This window comes from Pungitius pungitius, chromosome 11 (genome assembly GCF_949316345.1).
Source record: "Pungitius pungitius chromosome 11, fPunPun2.1, whole genome shotgun sequence".
Lineage (NCBI taxonomy): Eukaryota > Metazoa > Chordata > Actinopteri > Perciformes > Gasterosteidae > Pungitius > Pungitius pungitius.
The window spans coordinates 1868556-1889637 of record NC_084910.1 but is presented as its reverse complement, the minus strand read 5'-3'; the positions used below and the strand labels follow the sequence as shown (position 1 = coordinate 1889637).

Below are 21082 nucleotides of genomic sequence, written 5' to 3'. Positions count from 1 at the left end.
GTACCCACGGAGGACCACCCAAAGCAACTATAGTAGACTGTATCGACTGACGGCTGTAACCGGTCCACATTAATACAAAGACGTGCTACTCGGCTGGTAACATTGTTCGTGGACGCTTATTCAGAGTAGCATGCCGGCTCGGCCCGTTGCTACGGACAACACCGGTGATTTCCCCGCTGGTGGAGCTGTAAAGAACTCTGTGCTTCTGTTTCCGCGTTAAAAGGAGCACATTGCACTCCCCCCCTCTCTCCGCCTCGTGAGTCTCCAACTGTTTAATAGGCTCGTAAAAGTATCTGGGGGAAAAAAATGGGTGGTTTGGCAGTGTTAAAAAATGCAAAACTTACTTTGACTAACAAACATACTTGATGAAATCACAATAGCAGGTAATTTGTATATGTATTGTTTTTCCCTTTTGGATTCCAATCCCTTTGTGATATATATCATTCAAAAAAGGCAACAAAATGAGTGCTTGTTTAGAAATACAAGATGTGATACCACCATCGGCTAGTGTGAAGCACAGACCCAGGTTCAAAGGTTATTCCTGTTAGAAGCTCACACTGATGGGACATGAGCTTTATGAATCCCAATCCTCAAATACCTGTCATGTTGCTCATTCCTCACCTCGCTGCAGGTGCTTGCATCCGCCCACAGAAAATCACTTTCAACCTTCTGTTTCCGCTCAATGAAATAATAATTTGCATTCCTAGAAGGGCTAATTCTGCGATACAGTAATTTACTAATCATTACCTGAAGAAGAGTAGGTTGAGGAGGTCAGATATTGACCTGAGTCACGCTCGGACACTGACGATCTTCAAAAACCACCCGGTGAGAGCTATTAACAGCCGTCTTTATTTGAATGAGTAAGTAAAGGTACTCTGATTCTTTCTCTGTATCAGTATGTCACAGCACTCCATTTAAAAGAAGCAGCAGCAGGAGAACGTTGAGTCACAGATGCTCTGACTCAAAACCCAATCACACACACACACACACACACACTAACTTGGCCAGAAATACCTTAAACACCAGAAAAATCCATACACACAGATGAAGTCAGCTACGTACCATCTGCAACTGTAACCTCAGCCAGATGCATCATAAACATTTGGCAACTTATGCAAATGCGATGGGCCTCACACACACACACACACACACACACACACAGTCACACAAAATGGAAGTGCCGAGGCACACGGCCCGTCACTGATCTGCGCCTACGTGCGCACAAACAGACACCTACGTTCAAACAACCACATTATTCGTCCATCGTTCTTTGGAGTGGAAATGAGTCTGAAGTGTCTGATAATCCAGGGTGACTCACCACGGCCTCCGCTGACAGCCGCGGCCATGTTCACGCACGCACACACACACACACACACACACACACACACACACACACACACACACACACAGTTCCAGCAAACATGCATCTGTGACTACAAGTAGTCTGCTGCACAAATTCACAACAAGAACCCACACGAATGCTTGGAGACATTATGATCCATCACCCTCTCCTACAGACCTTCTCATCATCAGTTCCCCCCACAAACGCACGCGTCACACACAATATCACACGGGCCCCTTTTAATGGTTTCACCTTCTTCCCCTCAATGGACAAACGGCGCACACTCGGACAAAGAATGGGAGCCTCTATTACGCCTCTCAGACATCTACAGTACTTGCTCCATGTAATCTTGTGTTATTGACCCAGCTGCTTCCTGGACAAATGGAAGCAGATTAATCATCATAGAACATTGTAGAGAGGTGCAATGTGCAGAGGGCTCTACATTTGGTAAACGGCGGGTTCCCAGGCCGGTACGTGGCCAGCTTTGTCTTTGTACCTGGGAATTTATCTCTTTCTACATTTTCAATTGACCCTTTCATCGTTTCCCTTCAGTGGAAATGGTACCTGCAGAAGATTAGGTACGGGGTCATTGTGTTAATCCCATTAACCTCATCATTCAACCTCTTTTCGCACGTAGCCCAGGACATGAAATAACAATCTAATTAATTATTGATGAATCAAACTAAATGTATTTGACATTCAATAGAACCCCGACATTTCCTGTAGACATTTACTCCCGTGGCAATTAAGATTTACCCTGTGAAAGAAAACCCAAATTTGAAACCGCAACCACTGACTTGGATTTACTCAACGAACATAACGGCTGCATTACTAGAACTCTGCTTGATGCTTTGACTGAGGTTGTTTTTTTTTTTTTAAATATTTGCATTAATTTAGATCAATGCTTTGTTTACTTTGACTTCTAATGAAGAATGGTAAACACTTGTGAGGCATTGTAGGTATATGTATATTTATTTATAGAAGGTGGAAGTGCAAAACTGTTTTGTTTGCTTGTTTGTGGAATTAGCATGTATTAACTTTTTGATTATGCAGAGTCACGCTGAGCTACTTCAGCAGGCGGGAGGCGAGCGCCGGAAAAGTAACTTTATTTGAATAAATAGCAAAATAGTCTTTTGTTCATCGCCCATCCGAAGCCATTTCAGTCCTCCTCAGACACCCGCACAGGTGGGATGTGTGGTAGAGAGCACTCAAACTGCCCCCCCACGCTGTTTTTCGTCATCTGCCGCAACCTCCTCTTCCACTGGTCGGCGCCGTCGGTCCCCCCTCCCCCCCCCCTTCCATGAATCACTCCGTCCATGTCGGCACGTAGAACTCCTCTTCCCCCCCCCCCCCCGTCTGTTTCACTGATCTCTCCTTTCATCGGTTCCCATTGTCCTATTTTACCTTTTTGTCTTTTTCTCTAAACGCACATCCTTCCTTACTAATCTCTTAATGCTATTTAGTTTTTCTCTGCTTTTCTTGTTCCTCCCCCTCCTCCTCCTCCTCTAATGCCCCATGCCTCTTTTTCTTTGTGTCCCTCCCTCCAGTATGTGCAGAGGCGTACGCAGGAGAACACCCAGCGGCAGAGCCGGGGCGAGCCCCCGCTGCCCGAAGAGGACATCAGCAAAATGTTCAAGCCCCCTCAGCCTCCACCACGCATGGACACGCTGCTCATTGCAGGTACGCACGCACGCACACACACACACGCACACAGCTACACAACGCCCTCCACACCCCCACACCCCCCTCCCCAAACTCCATCAGCCGCCTCGGCTCCCCTCATAGGAGCTCAGGTTCTGTTTTGTAATTATCTTTGCCATTATCTTGAAATTACATTAATTCAAAGTTTATTGACTTGATCTCCAGCTCCGCCGCCCCTTTCCCTGCTGTTCAGCTCTCCCCTGCCGCCTGGCAACATTCTGATCCCAACGTTTACTCTGTTCCCCACTAATTTGATGTTTTGCTGCGTTTCATCCCCCCCCCCCCCCCCCGCTCTCGCCTCCGCTTGTTTGTGTCTGTACAAATGAATGTGTGTGTGTATTTCTGTGGGTGTGTTTTTTGTGTGTGTGTGTGGGCGCATGCGGCTTCCCTCCAACAGGGCAAGTCAACAACTACTGCCAGAACGTGAAGGAATTCACCTCGCAGAACCTCGGGAAGCTGTTCATGGCAGAGGCTCTACAAGGCCACAACTAGAGCAGACGACCCGGGTGATGGAGGGGGAAGAGTGTTCATAAGGGGACGGAGAAACACCACAAAGATTCATTTGGTTTTCTTTAGAATTTATTCATTGTTTTTATGCCGTGCTCCATCTTGAGAACAACGTTGTCTTTGGAGATCATTTTGATTTGAATAAAAGTCTGACATCTCTACATCCTCCCTGCGTCGTTATGTTTTCACACTTGATCTGAATTCGGATCTTGATTGTTATTGCAGCGTGTTTTGATTGCAGCTGATGTTTTGCTGTACAAAAATGGTTAGTTTTGTGCAGAATATTAACATGTTGAAACGGGGCTTGTGCACCCAAAACTAAATAATTACAGGATGGTACTTGCCAAGCATTTTATTGCTACGTGCTTTTCATCCTGCAGTTCAAACATCAAGCCAGTGGAACCAATTACTGGTGGATTTGCTGAAGTGTTGCTTTGCATGGTGGGAACAATGATACACTTGTAATCTGAGCTGCAGCAGAAGTATCACGGAGATCTGAGCGTCAAATGACGTGACTCTGCTCCGGCTGTCTCACTGCACCCTTTTTTTTTTTTTCTTGATATAATAAAATTCATCAGGATGCCAGCAATTAGCACTCCCACTGCTCAAATTTGGCTTGAAAACACAATTTCTGTTGTTTAGTTGTGAAGACAACATTGAGAGAATGAAATGGAGGTCAAATAAATTACACACTGAGTTTGTCATCGGCGCTTTGTGGAAAATCTATTCTTTGAAACGTTCTCTCGGTCAATGCCAATTAGAGATGAAGTGTTTTACACCGATAACGGGAGACAATTAAATAGTTTTGAAGTTCATCCGTTAAAACACGGAGGGATCCTTGGTTAAAGTTCACACAGGATTATCCATGTTGTTGCAGGAGTGTTGATGTAAATAGAGCTGAATCCTGTGGTCATCACCTACTTCCAAAATCTGGCTGTTTTTTCCAATCTGTTGCTTTTGCATTTATCAGTTCTTTAATAATTCACATTTTTAGTGTATCTGCTTACCAGAGAAGGCCATGCAGAGCCTGATCCGTTCAATAATAATGAAATTCTGGTATTTGTCTTTGCGGCAAATAGTCAATGAGCATAAATGCTATTCTCTACCTGCCTCTTAATGTGATCATAACTCCACTGGTATGCTCTAGTGGGGCTTTTGAGTCATTTCGTCTTTTATTTCAACCACAATAATACACTTAGTTCTGTCGGGAGCGCAGTAGGTACCTCGTCCACGTACCAACCAGCCTTCAATCGACAAGCGTCCCCGGGGCTCTGAGGCTGGATCGGGAATACGTGTATGATAAGAAAATGGGAATCGCTTGCCTGTAGTATACAAACGGGTCTATTTGCCTGTTCCCAGTAACACGGGACTGATGGATGGATGATACGCCGTCCTAACGGAAAGCAGAAAGACTTCGAACCGACTGATGTGTCGTTGCAGCCTCGCCAACATCTGTGAAAACCTCGGCTTTGCTCTGAATCCACGGTACCTACCGATGATTATGTGCTGTAATGATTCTCCACTTGGCCTACCCACAAGTACCCACTCAGCGCACAGACCTTGCATTGCAATGACTTTACATATTTAATAGCTTTTCTCTGCTTGAGGAAGATATATATATATATATATTTTTTTCCCCCATTTATGAAAAACCATCATCTAGTCACAATGACCTTATTTGCTGTGGATGTTTCCGCTCTACAGTTTTACAGATGTCTCTTTTATAAGTGCCGGATTGAGTTCTTGTACGTCGGTGGACTTTGGAGGAATGATGATGGCGTCATGCAGTGATGTCACTGACCCAGGAATGAACGCAGAGTTGCATTTAAAGCTTTTCCGGCTCATGCCGTGTGACCACGAGGGGCCTGTCTGTGACCAATGGCTTTTAAAACTACCGTCAGAGCGTTCTGTCAACTGTACCATCATTAGATATTTGTAGCCTATTTCTACATCCAGGACCAGGACTCGCAAGTGGTTGGGCTCATAGCTTTATTTTTTTATAAATTTTTAACCGCCCTTAAAAAAAATGGAAATAACGTCCCCGCTTATTCTTGCAATAATTGCACCGATGAACAGTAAAATCACACCAGCAATGTAAACCACCAACAACAGAAATAACCTTTGTACTTTTTATGGTACTGTTACGCATTTGCTCAAGATCCCAGTGCACCACTAACCGGGGCCATGTGGGGGTCGTGGTGCAAGTAGGACACGAACAGTTTTACCATGTATAGATCATTTTAATGGTTTCTAATCACACGGATTGTAGGGCTGGGCAGAACCAAAGCAACGAAACACAAACAAAAATACACAGGCTTGTTCCTATCTATAGTGCCGTAGCTTTGGCACGCTAACCAAAAATACAGGTGGTGGTCTGCCCAGGTCTAAGCTAGTGTTTCTAGACACGAGACTCACTGCGGGGTGATGTATGCCCATGGGCCTCTAGTCTAGCCACAACGGCTCCCTTCCCCCCAGGAAGAACACGGTCGTTAGTAAAGAAAAGTGGATGTAATAATAATGAACAGTCAATTCACAGCCCCAATGTAAAACAACTTTCTGACCATACAATATCACATGTCGAGCCAGAGAGAGACCGGGGCCTGAAGACTTGGGTTGAGAAGTTCCTGCAGAATGTTCTGTAGTATCCCACCATTCCCAGAAAACGTCGCAGCTGCCGGCGAGTGTTCGGAGTGGGAAAGTTAGCTATTGCCTCAACTTTGCTTGCACTGGGGCGCACGTGTCCACGTCCCACCTGCTTCCCAAGATAAGTTACCGTCGCTTTTCCGAATTCGCACGTGGCTAGATTGAGCGTCAGTGAGGCGCCCCCTAGCGGCCGGAATACTGACCGCAGCGTGGTGTTCGACCCCAGGTGCGTGAATGGATCACCAAGTCGTCAAGGTAAGCTGTGCAATTCGGGAGGAACACAGGGCCGTAACAGGTACCGTAACATTATATTAAACCCAGGGGGGGGGGGATGTTCTGGTAGTTCTTCATAGCTCAGACATTAAGTGTGATCCGATTACAACGTTTTGCTTGAGGCAGCATCCCGTCAGTCACGTGCCTGCAGAGTCGCTTTGTTTCAGCAACTGCCAAACCGCTCAGATGGATCAGACGATCACATCTTCGAATTCCTCTAGTCATAAAACATCAGCTCATTTTGTGTAGCTTGTCACCAGTGTCCACTTCCCCCCCCCCCCAACAGTAGGACGCTGAGAGATGGCGCTTCTCGCTGCGTTTAATAAAGCAGCTGCCGGCGTGCGCCTCACCGAGGGGTAATTACGCGGCGGCTCCATCTTGTTGCGCGCTGCGTTGTTGTTCCTCGACCTGCGGTTAAACATCATTATCTTACTCGGCGGGTGATGTTATTCAACTTGTCATCGGCACCGTGTCATTAACAATGATTACAAGTCGACCGGCGTGATGAACGCTCATTGGAGCGGTGGCACCCGAGCCGGAAATGATTTCTTTCCCCAAATCATAAACACGTGTCCCCCCGACAGGCTGGAACCGCGAGGCGTCCTTTTGATATGAATTCATTCCGGCATGGGCTTCTACGACAGGTGCACACCTGTGCCTGTGATTGAGGCGTTTCTTCCTGCAGCAGGTATCGATTGGCTCTCCATCGGTGGAGTGGAGTCCGGCCGAATCCGTGTCGTTGGTTCTGAGGCAGCACGCTCGCGCCGACGTTGCCCTTGAGGGTTTGACCGGGGCGCAGCCTCCCACGTCCCCTAATCCGGGGGGGGGGCGTGGGCGTGGGCGTGTGAGGAATTCGTAATCCTAAAAAATGCCCTCCACGGATCCACGGGCGCTGTGCGGCGCCGCCGGTCCCTGCAGAGTGCGGACGCAGCGACGGGGGTTCGGCTTGTATTTCAAGTGACAGCGGTTTGGTTCGGAGTGGAAAGCGGCTCGGGTCGAATCGTGCAGTCCTCAAGGGCGACAAGAGTGGAGGTGCACGAAATAAATCACGACGTCAACTGTGGTCTGTGTTGTTTGAGCCCACAGAGGAGAGGGGGGGCCTCATCTACGAGTCAAACCAGGAAGTCACAGCAAAATGACGCTGTGTAGTTAATTAAGTGGCATTTACATGCCGCTAACGCCAGGTCTACATGTAAAATAGTCACTGGGTGCTTTTCAACACAGGCATGTCAAGCCGTCTCATAATGTGTCATCTGAACCATCCACGATTGATTAATAAAATATTTAAATGAATGATCCCCGACCCTCTCAACATTAAAAAAAACATTTCAAGTTTATACACATGCAGATTAATCGCACGTTTTTAATCTGTATAAAGGACATATGTTGTTCCCCGGTTTGTAATAACTTAAAAAAAAAAAAAAAATTCAACTGCCGGATACAAGACCTCTCCTCGTTCACTGCTGTGGTTCCAGCACCATGTCTGCTGCACGCTGGACCCAGAACCCAGTTTACTCTGTGATCATCTTCTAACTATTGCTTGTGAGCGCTGAAGAGGGGATTACAGGACATTTCTGGCCCGTCAGCTGCCATTCAATAGCACTCCATGAGAGATCCATTACGCTTTTTAAATGCAATAGAGGAACTCTGTTGAAACACTCTTATGGGTGGTTTCTCCCCCCCCCCCCCCCCCCCCCACATGTCCAGACACTTGAGCCTTTGTTTCCGACTCGAGGTGTATTGATGGGAGTTGGGTGTGCGGCGTGGTCCTCGTTGCGCTACTTTTGTTTTGAAATGTTAAACTGCTCGGAAGAAAGAAGCACACAGAAACCGGCAGCTGCATCTGGAATTGCTCTCTCCCACTATCCTGCTTAATTGACCGTGAGACTGCTGTGAATCGGGGAAAATGAGAATCCTCAAATACAAGATTTTTTCTCCCCCCCCCCCCACGGCGCGGAAGCTTAGTCTGTGGTCTTCTGATGCAATACTTGCGATTAAACTTTCCCGCAGCTTCCTCCAAATTGATTTTATTTGCTCTCCCAATTATCTTTATTTCCCCCCCCTCCCCCCCACCACCCTTCCTGTGATGTCACTTTTCCCTTCAGCTTTTGCAGAGATTAGCCTCAACTTTGCGTTTGAACCGAGCACGAATGAGGCGAACGAGGGCTTCGGGCTGCGTAAACAGCCGGGCCTTTTGTGAAGGAAAACTTCATTAGGATTATGGAATCTGTCTTCTGGACCTTCAGGTTCCCGAGAAGGATGCTGGGAGATATCAGAGGGATATAAGTTCGGTCTCATTTAATCAGGGAGTGCGGCCTGCACAGCCCTGACCCCAACAGTAATTCATTACCGCTCCAACGCCAACAGAACCTCCGTCGCCTCTCATTGGTGTTGGAAACAATCAGCTGGCTAAATCCAATGAAACCAGCTATTTTCCTGTCAGCTCTGACTACTTTTCCTTTCTCTCTCTCTCTCTCTCTCTCCCTCCTCTCTTTTCTGCCACAGATATTGCCATGGCAACTGTGGATCCTGTATGGACTAGCTGCTGATGATATAAATTAGTTTCCCGCAGAAAAATAATCTTGCAAATCCCCAAAACAAGGGCAAATGCAGTTGGTGGAAGAGGTGTGGGAGGGCAGGAGCAATTTAGAATTTATGGAATCATCCTACAAGTCTGTGTAACCGACCAATGAGAAGATTCCTCCACATCTACCCACCATTAAAGCAGCACTATATATTTTCCTCATGCATCTTTTTTTTCTCCATCGTGGTCGATTGATCGATTGATAGATTGATAGATTTATAGACCGAGTGGCGTGTTGGAGCTGTAGTCCGTCTGTGCCTGCCACCCAACTCGGGGGCTGTCACCCGGCAGAGGCACAAATCCCACAGGCCATTATAAGGCTGGTTTAATCCCCACAACAGCAGCCGCAGAAGCCTTTCAAGAAGGGTTTCCGAGCATGATACCCTGTCTGTCACTTGCCTCCTCGCAGGCTTCGGGCAAGGTCAGGTGATCGTTGTCATCCCACTCCATCATTTATGTCTCTTCTTATCCCCAAGGCACAAAGAAAAGTGTACTGGATGTCCTCCTGCTGCAGATCCATCACATGTTGCATGTAATCTTCAACTGGGCTTTGTCTCACTGCTATTGACACTCAGCGTGGTCTGCTGCACAAAATATAAATGCTTTTTTACTGATGTCTTGTTTTTGCACGGCCAGATGGATTATTTAAATGATTCCTCTTGGTCCATTTGTTCAATGTCTTAGTTATTTGTTGCTTGTGGTTTGTGATTCATGGTTTGTTTTACTGGAATAAGTACCCTAATACTATACTATATACTATACTACAATACATTTAGTAAAACTCGTATTAATTGTTCCTGATGTTGTTATGTGGATTTGGATCTTGCGTTCTCTATATCTATCTATTCTATCTATCTATATCTACACAGTTTCACATTTTAAGAAGTGTTAGCTTAGCTTAGTATTAGCATTAAGACTGGTAGAGACAGGCTTTTGTCTAAGTTAAAAAAAAACATTCAGCACACAATCAACATTTTGTATGAAATGCATTTTCTTGAACTATTGTTAAGACATTACTAAAGGATGTGAACAATATACATCAGTTGAACGAATAAAGCTACAGGCATAATTGATGAAGTTAATCCACCACTGGGTCTGCTTATAGCAGATCTATAAGCCTACAGATCGGTATCATTGAAGACGGGAAAGCGAATGCGTTTATTTTCTTGATTGGCAGCTCATTAATTTGAAGAAGCTATAATTCATTTTCATAAAATATATTTACAGTGGCTGAAATAACATTTTTTTTAATGAAAAAGGAGTCAATCTCAGTGATGAATAGAGTGGAATAATCACTCGGCGCTCCACACAGCCCCCTTCATGGCACTTTTTTGCCATGTTGTTGTTTTGGTTTTCTGAACTTTACTTTTCTGTTTCACAACAGCATTGTTTCCTCCAGATGGTTCATTTACAAGCTCAGGAGCGGATGGAAACAAAGACGGCGCTAAAAGGAGGGTGAATATTGGACTTTGGAAATGAGCACCAGCGCAGTGTGAATGCTGAACGTGCTCTGTGTCTGCAAGGGGTGGACAGGCATAACAAGCTCCCCGTGTCAACCTTAAAGGTAACTCGTACGGCGTCAGTGAGCACAGCTTGTTTCCACCGCCCTCGAGTGGATGCAAACATCAGTCGTTGCGGCTCTAAAAATTCAGATTTTTTATTTCTGTTGCGAATGCACTGGATGGGACAGGCGTCGATAGTGTAGTCTGTAAAAGTCTGTGACGTGGATCTTAAACGGCTTCGGCCCCTCGGGGCCTCGCAGGCTTACAGTGTGTTGCTCTGCTACTTGAACAGGACCCTGAACCCTTTAGTTGAACATAATTCTCCTATAAGTGAGACTTATAGGACAAACACACAGGTTCAGGTTTCTGGAGCACACGTGCTGTTTGTGACCTCCAGCTTCTCCTAATGCTGTTTCTATGTGCCAGCTGTTTTTTATTCAGCTTTATTCAACCTCGCATCTCATACATACCCTTTGTATTTGCCTGGCTTATCATCATAATTATAGTTCTTGATTTTCTGTTTCATTTTAATATAGAAGGTGCCAGGTTTCCTCCGGCACCGTGATTGATGAGATGCTTGTGACCTGCAATAGACAATTAAAGAGCACCTCATATCCCAGCTGTGAATCTTAAGATAAATGCTGATGGCAGCCTCCTGTTTGGTGTTTAATCATGCACCCCACGCCACCATCTCCGCTTGTGTCCTGAGAGTGAGTGATGCGCATTTGAATATTGCTCTCTTGCAGGTAAACATTAACATTCTGTTCACATAGTCACTGACTCCTCCTCCTTCTCGCTTTAATGAAGCCTGCCTGTCACACGGTCATTCTCACGGAAAACCAGCACCTAGTAAAAAGAGTAGGACAAATGTACCGAACGTCCTTTTACTCAGTAATTATTCATCACATATGAAAAGGGACATCATAGCTTTCTTTCTTTGTTCTCTACTTCGACTTGGCTCTGTCCCTTATATCTGACCACCGCCTGCTTTTCACTCTGGTCCTGAGAGGCACGATGGGCCTCGGCCCATAAAATGTAAAAGATTTCATCTCCCGGCTCAAGTCTTTGGTCGCGAACCAGATTTTCTTCCCCAAGGTTTGACGTTCCCGAGTAGAGTCGACCCTGAATGGGCTCTGGGGGCGTTGTAAGTTCACTTGATGCTTCCACGTCAGTCCGACATGGTGTTTTGCACTTGATGTAATCAGAAGTCTGAGGGACAAAGCACAGCATCGGCCGTATTCCTGATTTGACCCTTTAAATGATGCTTTATTCAGAGAGGCTATACAACTGCTATATCAGTGTCATGTGTGGTGTTGCCGTGCACGGTGAAATGGGCTCCATGCTAACACCTATCAATTATTCATTGTACTTTTCATCAATGCTGCGTCTTTCATTCCTGATTTCCTTTTGTTTCTCTCTCGGCTCATTAGCTATTTTTACTAAGTTGTGCCTCACAAGCCACATGTAGAGTCTCATCGGACGGGTCTCATTTTTCTGAAGCAAAATGACGCAACATCTGCACTCTCCACTGTTCCTCTATGTTTGTGTCCAATTGTTTAGCGAGATGCAAACTGTCAGGCGGGCGACACCCATCAGCTGCCGCTGACCCGCTAGCTGTGCCGACTGCTCATTGTCTCCCAGACGATGACACATTTAAACAATATTTTCCCCCCTTTTTCTCCTTCCCCACCATTATTCCTTCCCACAAGCCATCACACATGATGAGGACTAGGCCCCGAATCTTCTTATTTGGTGTCCATTTATTTCCTGTGAGGGAAGCCGTCAGCCCGCTGACATTCAATCACATTATTTTGGCTCAACAATCTGCCGCCTCCACCTGTGACCTGAACCACACATAACCCAGTGCATGACAAGTGGTGTGTAAATCAAACCGGCTCCACGCGCGTGTACACACACACACACACACACACACACACACATTCCTGACCGAGTCGCGTGGTTGATCACATGCACATCAATAGAAAAAGCAGCCAGCGGTGAACGTCCAAGATTTTCTACAATACTTTAATTCAATTTCTCCCACGCCATCTGCAGGGTGATGCTATAGCTATTGGCTGCAAAAGCCGAAATGTTATTGCGACCGTGTGCTTGAGAGTAAGCTTATGGCAGCCATAACAAGGTAAGGGCATGATTGCCTGCAGGTAAGTGATTTAGAGAAAATCGGGTTGATACTGTCCCAACCCGCTGCCGGAGAAGCACGAGGCCAAGGCCAAGCAGTTGTAAATTTTCTTTAAGTGTCAGCATTTTCCATATCGCAGACCTTGGGCTTGGCTGGAATAGATTTCATACAATATTCACGGCTGAAAATGCTCAATCTTTGCATATTTTCTCACCCCGGGATCCCTCAACATTGTCTAGGGCTGCAGTTTGGGCTTTGCTTGTCTCACGGTAACTGATTCGTAAACTATAGTGCAGTGAAATTCCTGAATCCCAGTCTAAACCCAGTTTAAGGCAAATTGGTTTTGCTGCACATGGCTGATTTGACATGGAACGTGCACAAAAAGGGAGTTGGAGTACATCCAACGTGTCAGGCCCACTGCAACTGGACACCTAGCCTGGCTGTAGTGTAAAATGCCCCCCCCCCCCCCCCCCACACGCTGTTCACATAGCTGCACCATCATTCACATCCTCTTTGCAGTTGCATAACATGGGATCATTTACACGACTGATGATGACCTACGCACAGATAACGGGAACAGTGAAGGATTTCTGTTAAAAGCTTGTGGTCATCACATCTTATATGAACTGCCAAATACACTCCTTTATAGGAATAGGGAAGATACAAGAAGGATATCAATATACATTCCTATATGTAGGCTTTTATATGAATTTTCTCCAACTAGTCCAATGGGAAAATTGCCATTTATATTTACTGAAAGAGACACTGCAGACTCTTTGTCACCTTTTGACATTTGTCCTTCAACAATTGCATCTCTACTAACGTATCATGGCCTGACATTAACAGCAGTGATCCTGTGCTTAAAATCACTATTAAGCCAAATCAGAAGGAATAACATAACTTAGTCTCAATAAAGACTAATGAGATGTATTATGTGGTTTATCTGTACATAGTCAAAATATCCCCAAAAATCTAAAAGGTCGAGCAAAAGAGTCCAAAGGTTGGCATTAATCAAAATGAATTATGATGTCGCTCTGGGACGGCTGGATGCGTCATCAAGCCGTCATATGAGCATCTTTGAGAGATTAACATATGCAGTATTTAAAACATAAACAACTTCACCGATTTGGGCAGCAAGCGTGTCGACGAAGCAAAGTGCTTCCACAGCAGAACAACACATCTTCTCTGTTAACAAAATGATCCAAATGAATATTTGCTATAATGATGTCTTTCTTACATCCAGGTTTAGGCAGCTGCAATGGTCAGCAACATGTTGTTGTATAATTAGCAGATTACATTTTTCCCCACAAACCTGATTTCTTGTTAGTTCTGGCCTCATTCACAGCATCACTGAATTTGACACCTGGCTGAGTATTTTCCACTTCCGCTGTCATCCAGCACCGTTGTGGGTTATGATTGGCCTACAGTCAACACACGCCCCTATCGTTGAGCCCAGCGATTGATAGGCGGCTTTATTGTGCAGTAGAAAATTCCATGGTGCAGGTGCCGGTGAAAACCCATAGTGTTTATCCACTGATATGAGTGTTACTGATCTGAAAGCAGTTATTTCCTCTCCACCAGGCTGTCATTTGGATGCTTGAGGGAACCCAGCTCGGGCTTTGGCCTATTCTTTTACTGCCAGGCGGCTTGGTGACGGGTGCGGTGGGCCTGATGAAGGGGTCAGGCCCAGCCACACACCCGCTGCTAACACACCCTGCCGCTTAACAGTCAGCGAGCAGCGCCGGGGTCGCTGTCCCCACCGTCCTTCGGCGCCTCCTCTTCCCCCAAAGACGAACTCTCTATGAATCAGACCCCCTTTTTGCCGCGGCTCGTCTTGTCGACCAGTGCAATGTAATCCCGTGATTAACTCTGTTTAGTCGGCGTTCGAGATGGAAAGCCCACACTGCACACTGCACACTGCACGCTGCTGCAGGACTGCACCTTAGAACCCACCCACCTACAGAGAGAGAGAGAGAGAGTTAATTGGATATTATATTGAGCAGAAATAGTTTAGAGTTGAAGAAGAAAATAACTTTTGTTGGTAATGGTGCGGTTGCAGTAGCATGGGAGATGAAATGGATGTGATTCTCTCATCAAAGAGCGGCTTTATTGTGTCTAGAATTGTCTTCCAAAGAGAATTGAGATTGGAAAAAGAGACGGAGTGTTCATCTTTTTTCAAGATGATTTACTGCACTGATCTAGTTCTAATAAGATCTCACTGGTGTTTCAGAAGCTTTTTAACATCAAATCCGTAAATAAATCCACCCTAAAATTTGCCAGCAGATGTAGTTAAGTCCCAGCACTTATAGCCCTATTGCCTCGAAAATGTATTATTGTTTGATCCCAGTAAGATTCTTTCTAACAGGTTACTTTTGGAAGCTATTTATTGGAATTCAAGCAATTCTGTAAAAATCTTTCTGCATCAAATGAACGTTTTGTGTATATTTTGTCATGACCTGAGCTTTGATATTAAGAATCAACCACCAATCCTGAAGGCAACTTACTTAAATGCAGTATAAAAGATCAAGTAAATGAGAACATCCATTAGAGAATGTGCACAAGTCCTTGCAGCTCACCTTGGAGGCTGTAAGAGGGTTAGTGGTAGGATTCTTTTAATCTGTTGCTCCTCATAGTCTGATCAACACGACCTTGCAGACACACCATGAATTTCATTACTCGCTTCTTACCTTTGACCCAGCGATGACAGTTGCTGTTTGCCTCCTGGAGAAAGCATTCGTTAGTCATCCCTCACAAGCCGGAAAATCCATTAAGTTAAGAGCCCATTTAGAAAAAAGTACTTTTCTCTGTTCTGCTTTTTAGATTCAAGGCTCAGTCGAATGTAACTCTTTTCCGATTTTATCGTATTGTCTCATTTTGAATTATACACAAACACCAGCTCGGTTCCCTCAGTTTGGCTGCATTGCTAAAGCGTGGAATTGAGACTGCTTCATGGTCGCTGCGTTGAGTTCATTATTTCAGTCTCCCATGACCCACACGCTGCCTTCGGTCCCTGTGATCGCACAGTCCCACGGGGCAGCTACAAGCTCATGGGGACCCGATGCTGAAGGGTGTTTAGGGGCCTAAATATGGAGGAGGCGAGACTCAAAACCCCCTGAGGTTGTCCCGGCTGGCATTTGACATTTAATTTCATTATTTTGGTGCATTTTGAAGGAAAAGAGGTTAGATTTGCAAAATCTGTTGTTTTTTTTTCTTCTAAAATTCAAATCCAACAAAAGTTCAACTCAAAACGACAAAACGAGAGGGCATGCCCTTGAAATATCAAAAAATCCTTTGAAAAATAGGAGTGTTGGCCGGTGTGGTAACGTGGCTCATTCAAATAAGTCCATTTTTCTCATTTTGATGTGAGGAGGATTTGCAGGATCAGACACGACGAATGTCTGCTTGAGCCCTGTTTTATCTGATGCTCTTTAAATCAATACGCCGATAGATCAGGGCCAGTATATTGTCGGTGACCGTTGGCCCTGTTCACACACTTTGAAGCGCTGGCTCATAATGCTACATAGTGCTATGCCCGCCCTCCTCGGAAATAAGCTATTGTCCCATTTTAGCTTTTACTAGCCAACATAAAAAATGGAGTACCATGGTGATTGTCCCAATTACGATTGTAGTGGTGCTAAACATTGGTCTGGCCCACTACACTCAAGCAGTGAACGCCACAAACTGTTTGCCATAACTAAGCTAAGGTGTGTGTGGGATTGTACCAAGCATATCAGAAACAACCATTCTTTAGTCCTTGAGTCGATACTTTACTCAGAATGTCTATCCGCTATCAAAGGGACATCTAGAATTGTCTTTCAATGACAGTCACACCCAATTGACCTCATTTAAACACATTATTATGTGCATAGCTTTATCAAATGATTCATTAAAATGCCATGATCAACACGTAATAGACATTACGCCGCTGGCAGAAAGCCATTCAAGCAACAGAGACTGTATCCCAGTGATAAAAAGCTGACAAAAAGAAAGACAATTAGGATCTGAAAAATACATTTCCAACCTCATTGATGGGCCTGAATGCGTCCCAGAGGAGGAAGAGGTAAAATGTGACGCTTCAACAAAAGGACATTAACGCAAATCCTTTCATTAATTTGAGTATAATGAACCGTCCTCTTCCCAACCAACACTCGAGGCAAAACAAATCATTTGCAGGGGTTTAGCTGCAGAATTTCTGTCAAATGCATCTGTGCTCCATCCGGACCTGGTCGGGTGAAGAAGTTATTGTCATTGTTGGTAATTAACCCTTTGGCATTTGGGTTTCTTCTCCTCCTAGAGCCTGTCACACCTTTCTTTTGATGAGTTCAGACTCAGCCTGGTGATAACGTAACGTCTAAGTGTCTACATTCAAAGGGCCAAACTAACTATGAACTCTTACCAAATATAGTTAACTGCGAACTGTTGCATACATTCGACTAACTATCGTACTCATACTCATAGGTGAACTGGTAAGACCGAAGATTAAAATATATAACACAGAATATTGACCTGAGCTGATATTTAATCTCAAATGGGAATGTTTTACATCCATTCCACATTACAACTCAATTTTCTTTCAACTAAGTGTTAATTATATATTAATAATAACGGACTTACTCTGAAACATAAATGTCCCCATGTAAAATATGCATCAGAAAACTATTTACAAAGGCGTGTTGTTAAATTATTTTTCTGCAGTTTGTCGCAGCTCGTGATGCTTCAGTGACTTTCTGTTGATACCTTGCTATGACATTTCTTAAGTTTTAATGGGGCGAGCCAATTAGGTACATCACTGGTTTCATATGAACTGGTGCAGAGATGACATTACACTCATGCTGAGGATGGATTAATGAATAGCTAGTGCGACCAATCCTGGGCTCATTGACCTCACTGCCCAAGCAACACATCCACAACCAGCGTGTCCCAAAGGTAAAGATAAAATCCCAATAAGAAACATAAGTTCATTCAAGTCCTACTTCTTCAACTTAATAAAGCACTGGAATAATTCAAGTTCAAGTCCATAATTTGCTTCTGGCTGCTTAGGCCCTTCAATATTGAAACCCCACTTAGTTGACTTTTTTTCAAACACACCGGCTATGATATTGATCCCCTTGAAGGCAAATATTAGCGAGACGTGAGGGAACTTTTCGCGTTACACGGCTCAGGTCATAGAATGCAATTACCCTTTAAAACATGTTATCGCACTTGAAGTTAGTCAGCAATTAAACCAACTCATTTCCCCACATTTAGAATAGGTTTCCATGTAGAGAAACGGTACATTTGTTCTTAACAATGGTCACGTTCAGAACAAGCCCTGCCGTGGAGTAATTAATGAATGAGTACGCCTAATGAGCACAGGTGAGCACTTTAAATGTGACTCATGTGTGCACATACTAATGATCTGGGAGTTCATTTCAATAATAAGCTTCTGATTTATTGAATCATGCTGCGGTTACAGAGGAGGACATTTTAAATTTGAATATAAAGGTGAGACAGGACGCATTCCAAGCCTTTGAACTAGTTGTGTCAATATTTCATAGAAGTGACTCATGTGGGGGAAGTGGGGCGGGCAGGCAAACATTTTATTCCAATTCATTGTTTCATTTCCCACTTTATGCACTGTCACAGGAATCACTGTCATTGATTTAATGATGAAGCATATTCAACTCAAAGAGAAATAATAAGTAAATATAGTTTGAGAACACCCTGCCTTTAACAAGTTGACTTGGGTTATCCGAGGATCATCTTTTTGTGATTTTTGTGAAGCCAGCCAACGTCTGGCAGTGTGTCTGCATCATAATCCTCGAGTACTAACATTTTTTTGTCTTGCCAAGTCAGCCGAAGCTCAAAATCTCGGTTACAGCCGAGTGCTGCGGGCTGGATGGTCACCTGCTGTGGCTCTTTGATCATGCTTTCAAAATGTGCGGTCCTCGGGGGGGGGGGGGGGGGGGGGGCTTCTTGTTCTTGTCAATAACAGCTTCTTTTATGAAGTTAGTTCACATTGTGTGTAACACAATAATAAAATTGTAAAAATAGGATTTTGGGGCTTTTGCACTCTGGCAAGTCTCTCCGGGCTTCCAATGCCTCCCTAATAAACTACTCAGAGACCGAGCTCAACTTGATTTAGGCTTGACTCCAATGACGGAGGCGTAGAGACAGAGAAAGCCACGGAGAGTGAGTAAGGTAGCGGAGTGGAGAGCCCTCGCGGTCCCAGACACAGATGGACGGGATGAGAGGTGAACACAGGCACAGCTGAGGCCTTGCAGCGCCGGGTATTATGAGACCAGGAGTCAGGGAGCCCGGCTCTGCACTGATGACAGTGGCTTCGCTGCCTCTCAGTCATTCGCGGCTCTCACTGGAGACCCCCGGGGACGCGGCGCGTCCAGCACAGTTACATCAAGATTAAAGGCCCTTTTCCCCTCCTAAGATCAAAAGTCTGCGAAGGCTGTATGCCAAAAGGGTCTCCAGCCGAGTTACTCTGCTGCAAAAAAATACACAAATGCCTACAGCCATTTGCTCCTGGGAATATAAACTCAAAGCAAAGCGTATGGATCTTCTTATGTGGAATTTGTGATGGATGAGTTTGACCTATTATCATTGCCATCTTATGAAGTACCTTAAATGCATTGACGGAAAACCATGTATGTCCAAACTTTGGACAGGGAGTGTAGAAAAACCAACAGTTTCCAAAATAGTGCAGAGACCCTATCCTCTGCCCGTATTGGATCGTTTCTTCCTATTTTGCTGTGTGTTTGGAGCGTTTCTGGGCGCCAGCAAAGAGCATTTGTTACCCCGAGCTAATAAACAGGTTGCGCAGCCCATTTCATACCCAGGTCAAACATTGCCTCTCCGGCCCGGCCTGCGGTGCCCCGAGCTTCACAGACTAAACAGGCCTGACGCGGCCAGAGAGAGACCCACTCGACCGAGGGAGGAAACGTGCCTTTTGAATGCAACCGCCGAGAAACAATCCCAAAAAATAACGTTTTATTCTGATTCACAGCGTTGTTCTTCCGTATCAACTCTAGCTCTGTCTCTCTCTCTCTGTCTCTCTCTCTCTCTCCCGGTCCCTGTCTAGAGCTCTATACTTGGACCCACTCAGGTGTAAACGTGTGTTTGTCAGACTTGCATTCTTCTTGTTGTATGCTGTGCTGCTAAATGCCAACAATGAAAACGTTGACATTGTCAAAAGTTATCTCTGGGGGCTTCTGGGACTGTGGGATGAAGCTCAAAGCAAACTCTGCCTGAACGCCGCACAGGACACAAAGGCCAGTAATCTGCTGCCGGGGCTTCAGACGGGAGGAAGAGAAAGCGCACAATAGAGTATCATCCACTTCTCACCCATTTTGTGGCGGGAGAAGGATGAGAAAAGAAAATGAATACAGTACATAGCCTCAACACTCGGTCTCAACAGCTGCAGGAAATGGAAAAAGAAGGGAAGAAACAACTCATTATTCAATTCGGTGAAGTCCCCCACTGCATGTTCATGTTAAATGTTACGCATGTAATGCTAATAGAGGAAATCTGACATGCACTGTAGAACACCACGAAAGAAAAGCCAATTAAAGTAAAATGTCCTTTCCACCTTCACACCACCAGCCTCACAAATATTTTCACAGACCAGAACTGGTTTCCAAGGTAACAGCGCTGGCCCCCTTTGGGTCGAAATGTCTAACTTCCACACCTGTAGCCTCACCACAGCAAAGGCAGAGCAATGCACTGAACATTGCAACATACGTCCCCGGAGGGGGACCACGGGTCTGAGGCTGAAACGCCAGAGCACCAGAGCCGCCTCGCCAGCGGCGCCACGCCTCGTCACGCCTCGTCACGCCTCGCCACGCCTCGTCACGCCTCGTCACGCCTCGCCACTGCCATCCCTCCGTGTGTGGTGTCATCCTGCTCCGGTTCCTCTTTCTCACCACAATCCTCAGTGTGACTGGTTTCCTTTCGGTGCGTGTTGCTCACCTCCTCCCTCTTCCCCCCCCCCGATCTCCCATTGCGATCTGTGATATTAGCCTTCAGGTGTCTCTTTTCATCCCTGTCAGTCAGTTTATAAGCCTGTGTGCCCCCCCCCCCCCCCCCCCCGCCCCCAAATCTTCCTGTGTATAATTATTATACCGTTCTCCAGGATTTATCTGACACCAGCTGTTTTCAATTTAAAAGTAGGGGAAATTTAAGATTCAGTCTAATATGACCCCTCACAAATAAAAAAGCCACCTTTGACACAACGTAAAAATATTTCGATTTTAAATAGTTTAAAAGCTTTTCAAATAGACATTGTGCAGCGTTTTTGTTTAACTTTCCTCAGGTTGAGTCTCTGACTGTATAATTTGTGAGCGGTCCTGATGAGCTGTTTGCAGTCTCTCACAAAGCCCCGTGAAGGTCAGCATGGCATC

The 21082-nt window shown here is 45.2% G+C and overlaps 1 protein-coding gene across 1 annotated transcript in view; it reads left to right on the top strand.

The window, feature by feature from the left end:
• LOC119197821 (eukaryotic translation initiation factor 3 subunit H) overlaps positions 1 to 3711 on the top strand; it is a 37390-nt gene extending 33679 nt beyond the window's left edge. Inside the window, exons 7-8 of the mRNA XM_037454444.2 lie at positions 2890 to 3022; positions 3441 to 3711. Of these exons, the coding sequence (XP_037310341.1) occupies positions 2890 to 3022; positions 3441 to 3535 (228 nt within the window). The 3' untranslated portion in view covers positions 3536 to 3711. The remainder of the gene's footprint in view (positions 1 to 2889; positions 3023 to 3440) is intronic.
• The last annotated feature ends 17371 nt before the right edge of the window (positions 3712 to 21082 follow it).